At 50.7% G+C, this 19,297-nt stretch overlaps 1 protein-coding gene across 2 annotated transcripts in view; it reads left to right on the forward strand.

Annotated features, from left to right (window-relative positions):
• The window catches only part of Chst8 (carbohydrate sulfotransferase 8), a 142,966-nt gene that overhangs the window by 44,841 nt on the left and 78,828 nt on the right, over window positions 1-19,297 (forward strand). For both annotated transcript variants that reach the window (XM_048448770.3, XM_085695365.2), the window contains exon 2: window positions 17,138-17,353. In XM_048448770.3, coding sequence (XP_048304727.1) covers window positions 17,224-17,353 — 130 coding nt within the window. In that variant the 5' untranslated portion in view covers window positions 17,138-17,223. The remainder of the gene's footprint in view (window positions 1-17,137; window positions 17,354-19,297) is intronic.

The raw sequence follows: 19,297 nt of genomic DNA on the forward strand, positions 1-19,297 counted from the left end.
CTCCTGGCACCCCACCCTCCCCATTACCAGAGAAGCTGATCAAAGCTGGGACTGGGTAAGTGCTCTCTGGGTTGTGGGTACCCTGCCCAAGGCCTTTGTGTTGTTGTGGATCACAACACAGTGGCTACAAGGCACAGAGAGAGTGTTTGCGTGGAAGGGAAATCGAGGAGGATGAGGGCATCAGCCTTGTCCAGATGGAGGGGGTCTTTAGTCTCCAATGGGACCCTTCTTTCCCATTCTGCCAGTGGGTCCCAGCTATATACATGTCAGGACTGCACCCAGGAGAGGCAGTGAAATTTGGGACTGGGGCCCCTGTTATGGAGCCTCTATATCCTGAGAGACAGAGGGACCAAGCTGTCTGCTTTGTCCTAGGAAATGTCCTAAGAGCCCTGCAGGCACATTGCAGGTGCTTTGTCCCCTAGGTGTGGCCCACCACTCCCTCCCCCACCCCAATTAACCATCTGCAGGAACTGCCACGGGTGTGGGGGAGGCTCTCAGTCCAGCTTCTCTGTGCCGCCTGCTCAGCTAATGAGGGGTTTGTGAAATTTTTAATTATGGCTTCCATGCCTTGCTTAATTATTTGCATATGGCTTTTACAAGCGAGACAGGGACGTCTGCGTGCGGAGCTTCTCCTAAGCCCCACGTTTGACTTTAATTAAAGGCAGAACCTGAGGTCTTCCCATCACTAATGATGGTGGAAAATTAGCTTCCAGTTCCCAGGGGTCATCCGAGTGATGCACCCTGAGGCGGAGAGGGGACGGAGAGGACAACAGAGCCGTATCGCAGATGGCAGATGGCCCTGCTAGGCTGCCGCTCCTAAGCTCCCCCCACCCTGCCAGCCCAGGCCACCTTCCTACTGTCCTTCCTCCAGGCCCAGAGAAGAGACAGAGCTTTGCTGGCCTCTTCCAGGAAAGAGGCTGATTCTCCCACTCCTGTGAAGAACGGAAGGAGCAGGGGCAAGCATTACTCGGGGATCATTCCCCCTGGGGGTCCAGAGCAGGAGATGTCCTGGTTGCAGCTGGACTGCCCTAGCTAGTGGCAGCTGACAACAGAATGAGGGGTTTGGAAACATGCATGTGTGCATTTGTGCATGTGTGCACTTGGCACATGCTCGTTAGCACACAGTACACAGACAGAGCCGTGGAGCCGTATTTTCACACGTGCAAGTCACAGACATGTTCACATCCTCAACCTCACATGGATAAAGGGTTTCCTAGGGCATAGGGCATGAGTCTGTGTCTGTAGGTTCCCTTCTCTAAGGACACACCACTTTTCTTCTTTTTTTTTTTTTCGAGAAAGTTCTCACTGTGTAGCTTTGGTTGGGCATGGACTCACTATGTGGACCATCTTTTAGGACCAGGACACCTGCTATTTTATCATGACCTCATCCTGATTGATTAGTCTGCAACAATCCTAATCTCAGATAAAGTCACATTCTGAGTGCTAGGGGTTAGGATGTGAGAATATAAATTGGAGAAGAACATCATCCAAACCATAAAGTGTGTGTGTGTGTGTGTGTGTGTGTGTGTGTGTGTGTGGCATCAATGGGGCAGAGAAGGAAAGGATGGGACTGGGGATGGCATGCCATATATCCTGCTCTGTCTCACCACACTGACCATCCTCTAGACAGAAGCAGAAGCCTCGTGCTGGAAGTCCACGTTTCTGCATGGGTACCATCAGGTTCCAGGGCAGCAGAGCCAGCTCCTAACCAGGGAGACCACGGTAGATTGGCACACCGACGCCCCGAGCCTTTTCTCTGCTCAGCTGATTTTATGTGAGTCTCTGCAACATTAGGCATCACTTCTATCCAGGGATCTCGTGCCTCCTTACACCAGAGGCTATGGTTTTCATGGCGGCGTGGACCCCAGGGCTGAGTGGCTTAAGGCATGGGGCCTTTATGTTTTTGTTTTGTTTCTTGAGACAAGGCCTTACTATGTAGACCAGGTTGGCCTTGAACTCAGAGCTCCACCTGCCTCTGCCTCTGAGTGCTGGGTTTAAGTGCGTGTACTGCCACACCTGGTCCTTCCACACACAACCCCCCACTCCCTGGTGCTTGAACCTGGGATCCCACTATTACAGTGTGCTGTACCGTCAAGGTGCACCCTTAGCCTGTTGAGTAGCCTTTGCATTGTTCACCAATTCGAGAATCCGAAGATTTGATGGTAGAAATCCAGGTTTCCAGATTGCCAGATCTGAGGGCTGGGATCTGCTTCTTGGGGGGCTATTGGCTATGTCACTTGAAGAACAACTTTCATTATACAAAGGAATGCATGTTTATTACTGGAAATGAGCTGTTTCTGACAGGGGCTCCCTAAAGACCAATGATTGGCCACTTTGGGTCCCTTTATTAAGATGCTTGTTTTTGCCTATCTTCCTTTTCCTCTTCAGTACCCTATAAGAAGTTGGGGCTTAATAAACTCCACTATGTTTAGCTGACAGAGACATTTACAGGCACAAGGATGGGGCCTTGCAGATACCATTCCAGTATGAGATGGTACCATTTGGCTAATGGTTTTCTATAGCTGTGACCCACTCCCATCTGACCCAAATGCCTTGGAGCACCACCATGTCTTGGGAGCATCAAGGTTTTCTTTTCTTCTTGCATCATTGAGGCTGAGTAGAGAGACTATGTAGGATTTGAGATAGTAAGAAAGAGGCTGTGGGCTCAGCAGGAGAAAAACCAGACATCTCTACATGTTGTTTAACATAAACACAGTCAGCCGAGCCATTGCAAGGATTGGGACCATGGGACTGGAGAGGAGGCTCAGCAGATAAGAACACTTGTTGCTCTTACAGAGAACTCAGGTTAGATTCTGTCATTCACATAGTGGTTCACAACCATCTATAACTCCAGTTCCAGGGAATTTAACCCCTGTTTCTGACAGGTGGCAGCGGGTATACTTATGGTTCACATACATCTATGAAGGCAAAACACTCAATGCATGTACATTTTTTTAAAAAGAGAGGGGGACAATCTGTGAGGTACATGCACTGTGGATAGAGGACTGGGTCCTTCACCCCAGGACATCAGCCCATCACAGCAGGGCTCTCCGTAAGTAACCCTGTGGGATGGGGTCCATGAGGGACCTACTTACTGCACAGGAAATACGACATGCTGCTGCCGCCCTATGAGAAAAACTGTGCTGGATGTCTGACACTTGGAACACTTTGCTCTCTCCTGGTTCCCTGTGTTGGAGAAATGCCCTGGGGACTTAAGACACAGTAAAGAATAGCAGGCTTCTATAGGTTCATCTGGGAATGATGAAGGAGGAGGGTGGGGCTTGGATGTTACCAGAGATGAGCTCTTCCAAGTTCGTGGGTCACACTGAGATTTATGGATGTGGGGAGTTTTTTTTTTCACTCTTTGGGGGCCCACCACCCAGCTCCCAAATAAATACATGCAAAGTTATTCTTACTTATGAATGCCTGGTTTAGCTTGGCTTGTTTCTAGCCAGTTTTTCTAACTTAAATTAAATTATCCCATTTTTCTTCTTCTATGTTTTGTCTCTGGAGTTTTTACCTTTATTTCTTCCCTATGTCTTTCTTCCTTGCTTACTCTGTGATTGGTTGTATGGCTGCATGGCTGGTCCCTGGTGTCCTCCTCTCCTCCTTTTCTTGTTCCTCCCTCTTCTAGTTCTTCCTCAGATTTCTCCTCCTATTTATTTTCTCTGCCTGGCAACCCCACCTATTGCTCTCTACTGCCTAGCTATTGGCCATTCAGCTCTTTATGAGACCAATCAGGTGTTTTAGACGGGCAAAATAACACAGCTTTACACAGTTAAAACAAATGCAACAGAAAAGAACGCAACAACGCATCTTTGCATCGTTAAACAAATGTTCCACAGCATAAACAAATGTAACACATCTTCAACTAGTATTCTACAACAGAATTGGGCAGTTCTGTTGAATTGAGCCTTGGGTGCTTTTTGAACAGGGACTTTAGTGACTGAAAACAGTACAGTTGTTTGGCGATCGGGAGCTGTCCAGGACTCCGGGTGCTGAACCAGCTTAGCACCAACAGACAGGAAAAGATGCTCAGAGGGCTTGGTCTGCAGCTTAGTACGGTAGAAGGGAGGAAGGGGTTTGGGGAGAGGGCATGTAAATTCTGGATTCCCAAAATCCTGTAGTGTGAAAGAAGGGGCCATCAAGAGATCAATGAGACGGAGGAGACTCAGAACAGACGTGTTAGTAAGATGAAGCTATGAGGCAGAACCTCATGAGGAGTTGGGCCCCTGACTCATGCATTAGAACTTCCAGGTCCCTGAAACCCAGACTCCTTCATGCTGGCCTATGCATGGGACAGAAGGAGGGGGCAAGGACACTTGATGGTTTTGCCCTGCTACCAGTTCTAGAGACCTTAGACTGTAAGAGACCAGCCTGCTCAGCGGTTAGCTTCATAATGGGGAGTGTGCTGCTCAGTCAGTCTCCCTATGGCCTGACTGGATTTAGAATGACTTAGGAGATAGGGGAGGCTCACCTGTGGCTGTGGCTGTGAGGATGATCCCAGAGAGGATAACTCACAGGAGAGTCTTTCCTGAATGTAGGCAGCATGGTCACCTGGGTTGCAAGTCCTAGAAGAAAGAGGTCAAGAGACAGTCTTGATCAAGAGGATCGCCATTCCCGCTCTCGGCCTCCCGCCACGGTGGGAGCTGCTTTGCTCCTGTGTATCTTCCCCACCACGATGGTCTGAAATCCATCCACTTGTGAGCCAAATAAACGACATATCCTTCGGTTGTTCCTGCCAGCACTTGGTGACGGTGCTGAGAAAAGTAACTCGTACACTAGTCAGGAAAGGAATGGCTGAGCTGGAGAGATGGCTCAGGGTTAAGAGCCCTTAACTCACAGAGGTTCTAAGTTTGATCCTCAACACCCATATCAGGTGGCTCTAAACTACTTTTAACTCCAGTTTCAGGGGGGTCTGATCTTTCTAGCTTTATTAGGCACCTCCTGTACCTCACATGCACACGCACACGCACACGCACACACACACACACACACACACACACACACACACTTTCTCTCTCTCTAAAACAAAAAACAAATCTTTAAAAAGAAATAAGAAAGGGGCAATCACTCTACATCTGCCTGCTGCATCTACTTGTCTCAGCCACATGATTTTAGCAAAAGGAACCCGTTGCTCTAGCGTGTGAGTGCCTTCCCCCTCTCCTCCTCGCAAAAGGATGCTCTGCCCACCACACCGTGCCCAAGCACCCACCAACTCTCTCCCAGTCATTGCTGGCGGCCGAGTGCCTAAAAGCAAGTCCACAGAGGCCGCCTTGTGCCAGCCACAGGGAAGGGGATTCCCTGGAAGGAAGCCAAGCCTCCGAGCCCGTCTCTCCTCCTCCAGAGCCTCTGGATTGCCTTTGGCAGCTTGGAGGCAGCTGCGCCCTGCCAGGGGCCAGGGCGCTCAAGTTGTACACACGCGCTCCTTCCTGCCCATATCATACCCCAACTTTCAATTTGGAGAAGTAAATATGCAATTTTTTCCCTTCCCTGTAATTTTCCCTGCTGTGGATGTCAGAGCAGCTGGGAAATGTGAATGGCTTAGTGCTTGCTAAAAGTAAAAGGAGGTTGGCCATGCAACGCTGTGCATTCTTGGCTGCTCTTGGCAAGACCCAGTGGATCTACTAGGAAAAGATGGTCTCCAAGCTATAAGTCAGGGGAGCGCTTCACCGGAATAACCCGTGTCTCCCCCCTTCTATTAGCAATGCAATGAGAGAGAGAGAGAGAGAGAGAGAGAGAGAGAGAGAGAGAGAGAGAGAACATGCATGCGTACATGTAGCGCAGATGTTAGTGAGGGGAGTGTATTTGCTTACACAGCCAAACTTTCTGCATTTTTCTCTGGAGACTTCCAAACCTTCCTGTCTCCGTGGCTGAAGGTCAGGACAGTCTGTGATGTAAGCTTTGTTGGAGAAAAACTGGGGCTGGCAGGGAATGAGACAGGTTTAGAATCAGACGGATCTGGGATGGCTGTAATTTATGGTGTAACCTTGACGTGTTTGGTCTCCCTGGGCCTTTGTTTTGTCCACTGGGAAATAGAGAGGCAGACTGAGAGATGTATACCTATCTTTCCAAGGAGGGCTTGCTGACCTCACACTGGACAAGCAATCAACACCCAGACTCAGCTGCCAGTTCCATTAGGATTTGCCTCAGCTGCAGCATGCCGCCTCACCTGAGGGCACACCCTTCCCTGGGTGACCCACACCCAGTCACAGAGAATTCTGGATGTAGAAAAGTCAGCCATTGCTGCCTGTTATTGCAGGATGCACCCACAAACTGTGTCTGCGGTAGTGTACTCCCACAGGCTGTGCCTGCTGCATGGTGCTCCTGCAGGCTGTGCCTACTGCAGGGTGCTCCCACAGGCTGTACACGTTGCAGGGTGTTCCCACAAGCTGTGTCTGCTGCAGGGTGCTCCCACAGGCTATTCCCGCTGCAGGGTGCTCCCGCAGGCTGTGCCTGCTGCAAGGTGCTCCCGCAGGCTGTACCCGCTGCAGGTCCTCCCGCAGGCTGTGCCCGCTGCAGAGGTGTCCTGCCCACTTCAGTTTCTGGCCTCTCCCCTTCACAGGTGTTGGTCCTTAACAAACACTTACACCTCTGAACGGTGTCTCAGCTCCTTCTCACAGAGAACCAGACTTGTGACAAATAAGGGTAATGATTTTCACTTCAAGAAGTGATTGTGAAGCAAGCTAAGTGGGCTATTTCTATAGTGTCCTGAGTAGTCTCTGAAACATTACCAAAGCAAGATAAATATCTGTTCCATTTTCTTTCCTTCCTCTAAAAAACCATGAAAGTCTATTCTGGGGTTCGAGCATGTGTTCCTAACCTGTGCTTTGTAAGATGGGCTGGGGAAACGTCCGGTGAGACAAGTAGCTCTGGGCTCACTCAGAGGTCTGTGCTGGGGGGAGACCTGTGATTGTGGCCAAGGACGCCGGTGCTAGTCTCACACCTGTGAAGTTCATTACCATGCATCCCATCAGCCCTTCTCAAGGATCCTCACTGAAAAGAGATTGAGCGTGCCGATGCTCCTCTGTCATAATCGCCATGTGTCCACGGGGTAATTCATAAAGGAGTTGGAGATATATTGAAATTCAATATTGTTTTAGTCCAAATCAATATTAATAATTGTTTGCATTTTTAAAGTGCAATTTGCAATTGAAAAACGCACAGAGATCGGCCGGTAGTTGCTAACACATCAAATTTTCCTATTAAAGGAATAGTCTCCTCACTTTAAGATGCTTCATTGACACAATGAGGGCTGACGCTGGCCCATGACAAGAGCTTTCTGTTATTTATGGGCACAGTGGTACAGTTCATTTCCAATAGGCATGAACTGAAAGGCCAGAAACTTTTAGGATTTATTTTATATGCTTGAGTGTTTGCCTGCATGTGTGGAGGCACTTACAGTACCCGCAGAGGCCAGAAGAGGGCATTGGATCCTCTAGAACTGGAGCTACAGATGGTGTGAGCCACCATGTAGGCGCTAAGAATCGAACCCAGGTCTTCTGCAAGAGCGGCCTGTGTTCTTAACCATGGAGCCATTTCTCTGGCCCCGAGGACTTTTAACTTTAAGTTCATGATTTCTTAATTAAAAATCATTTTTAGGATATTATGCATTCGTGCAGTCGCCCAGAACAACCTCCAGAAGTCCCGTGTGTTCTTCCTCTGTTTCTCCTACCAGTTAGCACTATGCACATTTGTGTTGTATGACGGTATGCCATCACCGCCAGGATATCCATGACGAGACTGTAAAATAGAGTTCGCTTCATCACCAAATGCAGTCCCAGGTTGCCCTTTAAAGTTCTTTAAAAATTAAAGATTTTTAAATGAAAAAGCTGGCCGTAGCTACATTATGATCCAAACCATTAGCTCGGTTTAAATGTCGGCTTTAACGCGATTTCCATCAGGGTCCGTGTGGTCGTGCACGTCTGTAATCACAGCACTTGGGAGGGGCACAGAGGAAGATCTCAACGCCCAAGCCAACCTGGATAACATCGCACGTTCTAGACCAGACTGAGCTACAATGTGAGACCCGGGCTCATTGTCCAGGTCCCAGAGATTTCTAGTTAACAGGGCACAGTCCTGGCTGGGCTCCATGTAGTGCATACATAAAACAATGGTTCCCCTGGTACACAGCAGATCCAGGTGGCCTCTTTTCAGCCAGAGAGCCCTCTGGTAGAAAAATCTGGTTTTGCAGAATTCAAGAATATAGTGCACGGCTTAACACTACAGTTTGATACTACAGCGGTTGTCACGGACACCTGTGTCAAAGACAGAGCCGGCATGAAGGCAAATAGCTTGGCAGGACATACTCGGTCCACGGGAACCCAACTGCCTCTGCAACAGTGCTTTTTAGTAATGTCGAACTTTTGAGTGAGACCCTAGAAGCCTTCCAGAAGGTTTTGTATGGAAGTGGCTGAGATTCGTGGTGAAGGACAGGCCTCAGACATGGGTGATAGACTCTCTCTGCAGATAGCAGCTCATCAGCCTGAGAGTGGCAGTATGGGCGTGGAAGTCACAAGATGCCTTGCTGTGTTCCCAGGCATTTGTCTCACCCCCAGAGCTGCTAGCAAGCTGGGAACTCATCCACAGTTGATGGACACATCACATCGACGGATTGTGAGATGAGAAATTCGAATCTTGAGGGTCTCACAGCTGGCTGGAGGGGAAGCCAGGCCCAGAATGTGAACTCCCCATTTGAGCTCAATAAAAACAGAACTATATAAACCACGCATCCATAAAATGGACGGCTTTAACCATCTTTTGAAAGCTTTATTTGGGCTTACTGCTCCAGAGGGTCAGAGTCCACCATGGCAGCAGGAACAGTTCGGAGCTCACATCGCAAACTGCAAGCAGGAAACAGAGTGAGCTGGGGGGGGGGGGGTCCTGGGGCTTTTGAAGTTTCAAAGACTGCCCCGTGACACACCTCCTCCAACAAGGTCACACCTCCTAATCCTTCCCAAATAGTTCCACCAACTGGGCACCAAACATTCAAGCATAAGAGCCCATGGGGGGCTATTCTATTCAAACTATCATAGTCTGTAAGGAGCCGTCAGGACATTGCCATTGCGAAATGGTGCTGGCTGTCCTGCAGCTTGGGGGTAAACAGATCCTTTTGATTTTGCTGCATTTGCATAACTGAGCCTTGCCCCTGGCCATTCTCGAGGCCCCAGTCTCTAGCAGAATGGTATTCACCAATCAGGACAGTCTCCGAGCCCCTCCACCCTAGAAAAGCAGCTGCCGCTTGACTTTCATTCTCTCTCGCTCCACGCTCTCCCTTCAACCAAGAGGCTCCAATAAAGTGTGATCAGAGAAGAATCCTTGATTCGTGGTCGTTCTTCCTTGCTGGTCACGGAGCACGCCACAATAGTCTGCATGTATGTGTGTGCATCTCGTGTGTGCCTGGTGCCCAGGGAGTCAGAAAAGGGTGTCAGATCCCCTGAACTGGAGTCACAGGCTGTTGTGAGTCTTCCTACATGAGTGCTGGTACCCAGGTCTTCTGCAGGAGCAGCATGCACTCTGCTGAACCATCCTTCTGGTCCCATTGTTGCCATTTTGAAGTGTGCAGTTCAGTGGCGTTAACTAAATTCACACTGGTTTGCAGCCATCGCCATCTCTCTCCCAACCTTTCTGTCTTCCCAGACTGGAGCTCTGTACCCACTGTCCTCTCCCGGACCCAGGCGATCTCTGTCTCACCTACCCTCCCTGAATTGACAACTCAGTATTTTGTGACTGTTCTAGCTCACTTTACATATATCTTCAGAGATCCCCTTGTGTTGATTTCAAAGAAATGGTATGTGTACTTTGTGTGTGCTCACACGCTCACACAAGCATGTAAAGGAGGTCAGAGGACAACTTTTAGGAGTTCGTCCTTCTCTTCTATTACATGGGTCCTAGGGCTCAAACTCACAGAGTCATGCTTGGAGGCCATCTCACCAGCCCCTTCATAGACATTTGAATGACACACATGAGCCGTGCGTCTGTCTGTTCAGGGGTTTGCTAACGTTGTATTACAGTTGGGATGTACGGTGGTTTGGCTCGCTGGGTTTAAGGTCCCCATGAAAACACACCTCTGGGAGTGCTAAAGAAGGGATTTAGAGACTGAACAGAGCAGGGCAACAGATCCACCCTCCAGATCCACCCGAATGTGGGCAGCACCATCCCTCGGGCTAAGGTTCCAGGCTGAACAAAAAGGGAGGAACCTGACTCCGTGGCTCTCGGCTACCCGACTGCCTAGGTACCGCAGCCAGCTGCTTCACACTCCTTCTTCATGGCTCTCCTGTGTTCACCTTCCACTGTGAGACAAAACCCTTCCTTCTCCATGTCGCTCCTGTCAGGTCCTTTGTCATAACAATGAGAACAGTAACTAATACAAAGGGATTGGAGGCCATTCATTTTATGGCGTCTCTTTATGTAAATGTTTTCATGTACATTTGCATAACTACAAGAGAGAGGTCCTACATTTACCTTTGAAAACCCGAAGTCTTCAAGCCCCATGTTGTGCCATCTTGAATGGATGAAAGAATTCCAGGTGATACCCTGATGGGCAGTGGGCCTTGGGCGTTTTTTTTTTTTTTTTTTTTTTTTTTTTTTTTTTTGAGGTAACCAATTCCATGGGGTTCGCTGGTGGCATCCTCACTTCCAGACTTTCCTGCTGCCTTCGCTGGACTTGATTCCAGCCCAGACCCAATCAAAACAAGCCCATAGCTCCCTGAAATGACCTTTTTAAAATTCCAGCTTCGTGGTGTGCCTCTCTCCCGACGGCCCCCAACACTTCCATTTATTAACTCATGCGCATTCCGCTTGCACAGCTGCTATTGATCACTACTCCGGTGCCAGGCTTGGTCCTCAGCACGGGGAATGCAAAGAGGGAGAGTGGGGAGGAGCGTCCCACCCAGCACCCATGGCTCCATGTGAGCCCAGCAGGCTACAACAGAAGCTCAGAGCTTCAGGGTTTGGGGGTGTTGGGATCTGCCAGGGTTGGGGTAAGGAGGGACTCAGTTGCTCTATCTTTAGGATTTCTGCTCTCTGCCCGATGGGTGTGAATTTCCCTGAGCAGGTGAGAAGTACTAGGCGGAGCCTGTACGTGTGGTGTGCTGCTTCTTTGACCAGGCCCACGGCAGTCATGAGCTTTCTGAAATCCTTCAGCCTTCAGGGAGACTTTCTGTGTTTATCCTGGGAGGGGGTGGTGAGCCTGGACTGCGGTGCTCTCAGGGGCTTCAGGGACAAAGTTCGGGGATCTATGAACCCAATTTACACTGTAACCTCCACGATAGGGAGCCATTTCTCTGACCTGTAGAAGCTTCTGCATAGGGTAGATCAGAGGGAACCTGACCGTATAACAGACCTAGGACGGTGGGCTCTAGGTCTCTACCTAGATACCCATAATCGATACCTCTCCCCTATCCAACCATGGTGCCCAACATCTGTGCTGGGTTCCATGAAGCTTGGCCTTGGGAATTTCAGGACTGCATCCCCTGAGGCCCAGTTGGTGGAGGAGGGCTAGAGCAATTTGGAGCTTGCAGCCCTGCTTCAGAGTCTGAGCCCTTCCAGCCATCCGTCTTCTTCACTGAGCGCTGCAACTTTATGCCTACGCATAAAACTGGAGGGACGAGTCCCAGAGTTTGCAGCCGCTGCCACTGCCGCCGCCGCTGTTAGAGCAGGTTTTAATTAGCTGCAGGATTTTAATGAGCTGAAATCAAGGAAGAGCCCCATCTCAGAAGTAAGCGGGAGCCACGCACACAAGGAAGAATTAGTCTGACAAATAACAAATGGAGGTGGTGCTCTTGGGGGACTGGGCCGTGGGCTCCCTCCGATCGAGGGGGAGCAGATGAGCATCCAAGGCCAGGAGGCCGAGGAGGGGAACCGAGGGTCTGCTACCTGTGCCCAGCTGCAGGAGTGGGAAGAGCCAGGTGCCAGGTCCGCTCTGCCACTGCCGCAGAAGGCACGGTGCCGGATTCAAGGTGACGGCAGTGCCTGGCTCCATTCTCCTCAAGTTGCCATAGCAGCCTGTCTCCCGACGAACAGCATCTCCCGTAGCCCTCAGCTGGGAGGGACCGCATTGTTCGCTCCTGCCCGTGTGAAAAGGACACACCGGGACAGAGAACTTTCCAGGGCCTGGGGCCCGCTGACCACGTGGGTGTATCCAAGCTGTCTGGTGTGAGATGTGCGGGTGGGTCTCAACAGCCAGAGGACCCAACAGCCAGAGGGGGGTCCTCTGAGTGGCTGAGAGCAACATCCCGGCCGCGGAGCAGCCACAGCCAGGCGTGTCCTTGGAGTCTTCCATGTGTCCAGATGTCGCCACTGGAGGTGCGTGTGATTTGGCTGAATTCTCAAGTCCTTGCTTATACCCTAAAGTCAATTTCCCCAAAGAGACATTTTTTTTTAATCAAATAAATAAGGAGATGGGAGAAATCTTCAGCCTTGCCCTGCGTCCCGGGAGGTGTAACATTAATTGGATCTTTTCTTTCTTAAAGTAAAAGTCGGTGACCAGGCCTTGGGGGAAAGAAACCACTAGAAGGCTTTGTAATTTTGAGCAGGGCCAAATACTCAACCAGGCTGTTTTATTTTTCATGCCTTAACCAAGCCCCCTGCAACCTCTTCTTCATTGCCAATAATTTGAATTTTCTTCTTGTCTGTTGGTTTTGGAAAGGGATGCAGGGAGACAAGGGACACTTGCCCTTGTCACCAAGGCAGAGTGTGATGTATGTGGTGAGGACAGGGGAGTCCCAGGGGGCAGCTGAGGTCTTGCAAATGTATTTTCATGGCCTGGGGCAGCCAGGCCATGGCCCGTGACACATTGTTATATGGAGGCCCAAGGCAACAGCTGGACTCAAAGAAGGGGGAGACAAATGACCTTTGGGCCAGCACCTCCCTGTTGTCTTGAAAATATGTGTGACCAAAGAACCCTGGGGGGGATACGGGGGGGGGGAGGCTCAGAGATGTGTCCTCTGGAACATGCATTCTTGGGGCTCTGTGGGAAGAGGGGCCTTGTAGATTCCAGGATGTCGGTCCCCTTCTAGGACATTACTGATGTAGTCAGATTGCAAGCCACTTCCTTGGGAAGCTAGGCAGCTGGCCTTCTGGTTCTCATTTGCATGAAGCCAGGAGTTGGCTGACCCTTAGTCCCTAGTGAGAGCAAACATGGAGAGCAGGATCCCAGGAGGAAAGGCTGGGGATGGGGCTTAGGAGCTGGTGGGGAAGCCACGTGATGCTGGCAGGTGCTGTGTGCTCTCAAGGGTCTTTGAAGCAGCAAAGATACAGCTCAGTCTCCTGCTTCCTCTCCTGGGTCCCAAGGCCACGAGCAGCCCCAGCCTGTCTCCATGAATGGATTTGGTGTGAGCAGATTTGGGGTACAATGGCAGAACCCCTTTAGTTGTTGACAGAAGCTTGCGGTGGTTGTAATGGTGGCCATGTGACAGATGGGGGAAGAGAAGGGATAAGGCAGCTTTCTGGAGTCACATCTAACAATGCCAGACTGGAAACAAGCAAGGCAGCGATCACAGGGGATTCCGAATCCCTTTCTTTGTCCATCATATAGACTTGGCGGTGACCCCGTGGGACCTTATTAGCCATCTTTGCAGGTGTCTCGGTGTGCTGAGCGTAATTTGTCCTTTCTCTCTTCTTTATTCTTCCTCTGTATTGGTTGGGTTGTTGTTGTCGCCTGACGATGCCCAACAGACAATATAAAGGCGGACAAGTTTGTCTCGGCTGCTGGTTTCAGAGAGTTCAGTCTCTACTGGCTTTTTCCTGTGAGCTGGGATAGACGTGGCAGTGAGCGCACGTGGGGGAGGAGGGTCTTGATCTTGTGACAAACAGGAAGGGGAGAGAAAGGAAGGAGGAAGGGAAGAGGAGGTGACAGCCAAGGGCAAGGTATTCCTAAAGACCCACTTCCAGTTCCCCACTTCCTTCAGCTAGGTCCCCTCTTCCAATGTGTCTACAATGTCCCACCGCCAGGGAACCAAGCCCTGAGACCTGAGCTTTGGGGGGCCTCATCCTCTGTAGGAATTATTTTCCTGTCAGAGACCACCAACTTTTGGTCTGATTGGCCTCAGGCGTCCTCCTCGGGAGGCTGGCGTGGTCGTAGGAAGCATGCCAACATCATAGACAGTGAGCCATTGACGTAGATACTTACCAGAAGGAGTGAGGGCATGTGTGCCTCCTTAGGGCACCTGCTCCAGTCTACAGGTGGGGTGAGGGTGTCAGTTTGCCTAGAAAGGTGTCAACTGCCTCCGTTACCTCTCCCCTGCGAGAGTCTGTCCTCTGCTGTGCGGCTGCAGAAAGTCATTTCCACCCAACCAGCTGCTTTCTAGGACTGTTTTGTTTCTTCGGGGGGGCTATGACAACTGCTCTTGGCGGGTTGGGTGGGTGTAGTGCCTGAGCATGCAAAGATGAAGACAGGATACAAGCATCTTCTGAGTGTGAGAGGGAAGAGCCCAACTCATCCCTTCTTGGTCACTCACACTCTCCCAGCATCTGGAGACCGACAGCGATGAACCTGGCTCTTCAGGCCCTTCTGGGAGAAAGGACACCAGAGCATGCTCTAGGTGTCTCTGTGGAAAGTGACTTCATCTTTTAGGAAGTCGTGAAATTTAAAAGTTACGTCTCTGGCTCTGTAAGACACTGATTGGACACTCAGAACAGTTCTACTACAGGGAGCCCCAGCTGTATCCAGGTCTGAGGCTTGGGGATCTGTGATTCTCCGTCTGGGCATACTGTGAACAAGGCAGGATTCCTTATGGCACATCACATGGGTGATAGGCAGCAGAAGTCTCTTTTTTAGGGCAAGGTTGTTGCACAGAGGTCGTGGTCTGCTCAAAAACCCCAGAGCAGGCGCTACCGATAAACTAAGCCCTGCTCGTTTCTGCTTCCTAAACATGAAAGCTGGGAGGTCGTGGGAACCACCTGCTCCGCAGTCCAGGGAGCCCGGCACCAGGCGCGGAGAGGCCTGCGGCAGGTTAATTAAAGTTAACTGAGTGAAAAAATAATTACAGAGACTGCAGAGTGGAGAAACCCAAGCCTGGAATTTATACTCCTCGGTTCCTAAGCTTTTCTGAGAATCAATCTAGTCCTTGGGAATTCTTTCCTGGGCACAGAAAAGGGCAGGGACGGACTTTATAAGTTTCGCTTTCTGCTTAAGGGTCTGAAGGCTGTACACAGAGAGACAGCGGTGTGTGCTGGGTCCTGTGGCCTTGGGTGGCATCAACGTCCTTTGGCACTGTCTTGAACTGGGGTGGGTAAGATCTTTGCAGGCTCCTTAGGTGGAAATAAAAGGTATCCTTTGGTTTATGGACAGGCCGTTAATATAGCCTAGCTCTGTTTCAGGCTTCCTGGCCTGGCCAATGTATGAGGCCAGCATCCTCCCATACACTAATAGACCTGAAGGTCCACCACACCTTCCTTACAGTGCTCTATCAAACCCTCTGAAATGAAGAGCCAACATAAAACTTCCCCTCTATGCCTTCTGTCCTTTTAATTACCTTTTACGTGTGTGGGTGTTTTGCCTGCTTGTGTCTGTGCACCATATGCATGCAGTACCTATGGAGGCCAGAAGAGGGCACTGGAACAGGAGTTAAAGATGGTTGTGAACTGCCACGTGGATTCTGGGATCAAACCCTGGTCCTCTGAAAGAACAGCCAGTGCTCTTAACCTCTGAGCCATCTCTCCAGCCCAAGCTCTTCTCTCTTGAGTTTGCTTCTCTGAAGTATTTTATCACAGCAATGGGAAAGGTGATTAGCACTCTGAGGCCATTTGTCCAAATACCTGGTGGGATATGAGCCCCTGCAGTGGTGTGGGTAGAATATTGTGTGTGTGTGAGAGATCTACGTGCCTAGGCCTGCAGCAGGTGTCTTGGGAACTTCCTCTGTCTTCTTACTTCCGCCTGGCCCACACAGTCTTGGCTTAGGCTCCACAACCTTTCGAAATAGCACCAATAATCGGTGAGTAGGTGTTCAAAGGCATGACTCTGTTGGGGACATCTCAGTCTCAAACCCTGTGGTGAGGTGTACCTGACTGTTAAAGAAAATGTTGTATTGGGTGGTAGTGGTGTGCACCTTTAATCCCAGCACTTGGGAGGCAGAGGCCGGTGAATCTCTGTGAGTTCGAGGCCAGCCTGGTCTTCAAAGTGAGTCCCAGGACAGCAAAGCTACATAGAGAAATCCTGTCTCAAAAAGAAGAAGAAGAAAAAAGAAAGAAAGAAGGAAAGAAAGGAAGGAAGGAAGGAAGAAAGAAAGAAAGAAAGAAAGAAAGAAAGAAAGGATAAGAAAAGGAATAAAGAAACCCAAAAATTGTTGTATTATTTTATGGGTATGAATGTTTAGCTTTTGTGTATGTCTGTGTATCATGTGCATGCAATGCCCATAGATGCCAGAAGATGGCGTCATAACTCCTGGAACGAATGGTTGGGAGCTGCCATGTGAATACTGGGAACTGAACCCAGGTCCTCTGGGAAAGCAGCCAATGTTCTTAAACACTGAGCCATCTCTCCAGTCCTGGGGTGTGTCTGTCTTGATCCGCAATCTGATCCAATTCAGGGCCATTCACTTGTACTCAGTGGAAGGCTTTCTTCTGCTCTTCTGATAGACCCAAGGTGAACAACTCACCTGTACTTACCCTGAGTCTGCAGATGCCAGAGGAGCACGCAGGGATGGAGGGCTGTGAGCCACCTCTGAAGGGAACAGTATTTCCTGAGGGGATCACAGAGCTGGGCAGGGCAAGTGGTTGTCACTGGTTACCACCTTTGACTGTCAAAGTTCTCACCACCCTTAGATGTCCCCAGGCAGCAACCAGAGATCGTGTGTCTCTCTGTGGCTCTACAGCAGGTTCAGACAGGAGACCCTTGGAGGGTGCAGGCAGCAACAGGACCCCATTCAGCCTCTGTGGGCTTCAAAAGATGGGCAGGCATGGCCGTGCATGTCTGTAATCCCAACACCCAGGAGATTGAGGGGATTATGAGTTTGGAACCACTCTGGACTGCATAGTGAGTCCCCTTCCAAAGGGAGGGAGAGAGGGAAGGAGACAGAGAGCTCCAGGGTGGGTTAGGGGAACCCAGAGGCTGCCCTGTTGTCGCTGCAGTGATAGGGGCCGTAACCTGCCCAGGTATCCCGGCACTGAAACGTACTTCTTCCCTTCCGTCTTGTAGACCCCAGCCTGATGGATGTCTGGTGCAGATAATGAGGGGAGAACGTGCCTTTTACACCCGAGAGGTGACCCCGGAGCGTGCCCCGGATGACCCCACGACTTGGAACAATGCGGCTAGCCTGCATGTTCTCATCCATCCTGCTGTTTGGAGCTGCCGGCCTCCTCCTCTTCATCAGCCTACAGGACCCTGTAGAGCTCACCCCTCAGCAGGTTCCAGGTGAGCCCTGAAGTTGCTGGCTACCGTTGCCAGGCCTCGTACAGACCTTCATGGTGGTCCTGGTGTGTTGGCCTTGGGGAACAATGGTCCTGGTAAACAGAGAAGGGGCCCTGTATTTCCCCTAACAGGTGCTGGTGTCCGTGTGGGAGTGGCTTTCTGAACGCAGGCCACCAGTTTCAAGGTTATGGCTTCCCTAGCTGTTGAGCTGAGGTGGGGGAGTGGAGTGGAAAGGCTGCCCATCTGGTTTGCGGTCTTCAGTGAATCTCAGATGTACAGATAATTCTGCCAACTCTTGGGGCATCTTCCACATTGTTTGGGACACCAGGGGATAAATATCTATTTTTCAAAGATGTTCCTGGAAATTGAACCCAGGGCCTTGTGCCCTGATCATTTTGTATTGTTTTTATTTTGAGACAAAGTCTGGCCTTGAACTCGTGAACCTACATTATCCTCCTGAGTAGCTAGGCTTACAGGCCTGCACCACCAATCTTCTTTTGAAATTTTTTTATTGTAGCAGGGTGTGGTGGAGCACGCCTTTGATCCCAGCTCTTGAGAGGCAGAGGCAGGTGAATCTCTGTGAGTTTGAGGCCAGTCTGGTCTACGTAGCAAGTTCCAGGTCCGCTAGGGCTATGCAGTAAAATTTCCGTGGGGGGGAGGGAAGTGTTACATCAATGAATTAATTTGTTTATTGGGCGGCGACGGGCATGCATGTGGAGGTTTGAGGACAACCTTTAGGAGCTGATTCTTCCCTTCCATCATGTAGTTTCTGGGGACTGGACTCAGGCATGGGGGTAAACACCTGTTCTGCTGAGCCACCCGTCTTCCCGGCCATCGTCATCTTCTTGAACTCACATATCCAGAGTGTGACTCAGTTTCCCTATCGAGCCCTGAGGTCCCCTTTGAATCTGGACCCTCTGACTTGGGACAGAAACTTAAGGGCATCCTGGCTTTGTGAGTCTGAGACCCGCTCCTACCACACCCCCATTCTCTCTGTGACCCATTAGAGCAGTCACTGTCTGTCTGCTGGGGGTGGTGGGGTACAGACAGTGAGAGGAAGGTGTGGAGCAGAACACTTAGGGCAGACGGAACATGGAATGAGGAGGTCTCTGGGGCTCCTGGTGCTAGATATGACGAAGCTGGCAGTCACAGGCATGAGGCTGAGGCCGGAGGTTAATCTGCTTTGAAGGAAAAGGAAGCCTGGGCTTTCAGACCACAGCACTCGCAGGGGTCCTTTGTGAAGACTCCCAGAGATGTGCTTTCTCCCCTGGGACACACTACTTCTCCCCCCACCCCCCCAGGATAAAGAGATGCGGAGGTCAGAGGTTTCGGCAGATGGCTTCCTGTGACACTCCTGCCTGCAGCCTCACACAGGACGGATGCATGCCTGCTCTCCAGCTGGGAGCTCTCCCCTCAGCTCTCCCCAGCTCTGGCCCCCTTTCTTTGTACCACCTCATTGTTTTGCTTCTGTAAACTGGAACCTTGAACCACTATACAGTGGCCTTGAGCCCAGATTGAAGGCTATAGGGCGGGGCGTCAAGAGGGATGGAAGAAACACATAGAGGCCAGAGCCTATCTGGACCTGGCAGCAGCTGCCAGAAGCCCTGCGTGGGGGAGGCTGATCAGTTATGCCTTTCATCACAGGCGGGGAGCGAGAAACAGGTTCAGTTGCAGGCCCTGGAAACAGCGGGCAAGCCAGTGTGCTGACACATTCCTGGGTCAGCCCCTCCAGCTGGCGGCTGTCAAAAAATGGGTCTGGCTGCTCCCCAGCCTCTGAGGATGCAAGTGTGCGTGACTGAGCTGGCTCCTCTGGGGACTTTGTAGCCTCTCAAGAGCCTTAGAATAGCTAGTGACACTGAGTCAGCACAGCTGGGTCCCGCGGGACAGGACAGAAGGAAATGGGTCCCTGCGACTCTTTGTAGTCCTGTGCAAAAGGAAAGCAGGGAG

This window comes from Myodes glareolus, chromosome 1 (assembly GCF_982192425.1).
Source record: "Myodes glareolus chromosome 1, mMyoGla1.1, whole genome shotgun sequence".
NCBI classification, from domain to species: Eukaryota; Metazoa; Chordata; class Mammalia; order Rodentia; family Cricetidae; genus Myodes; species Myodes glareolus.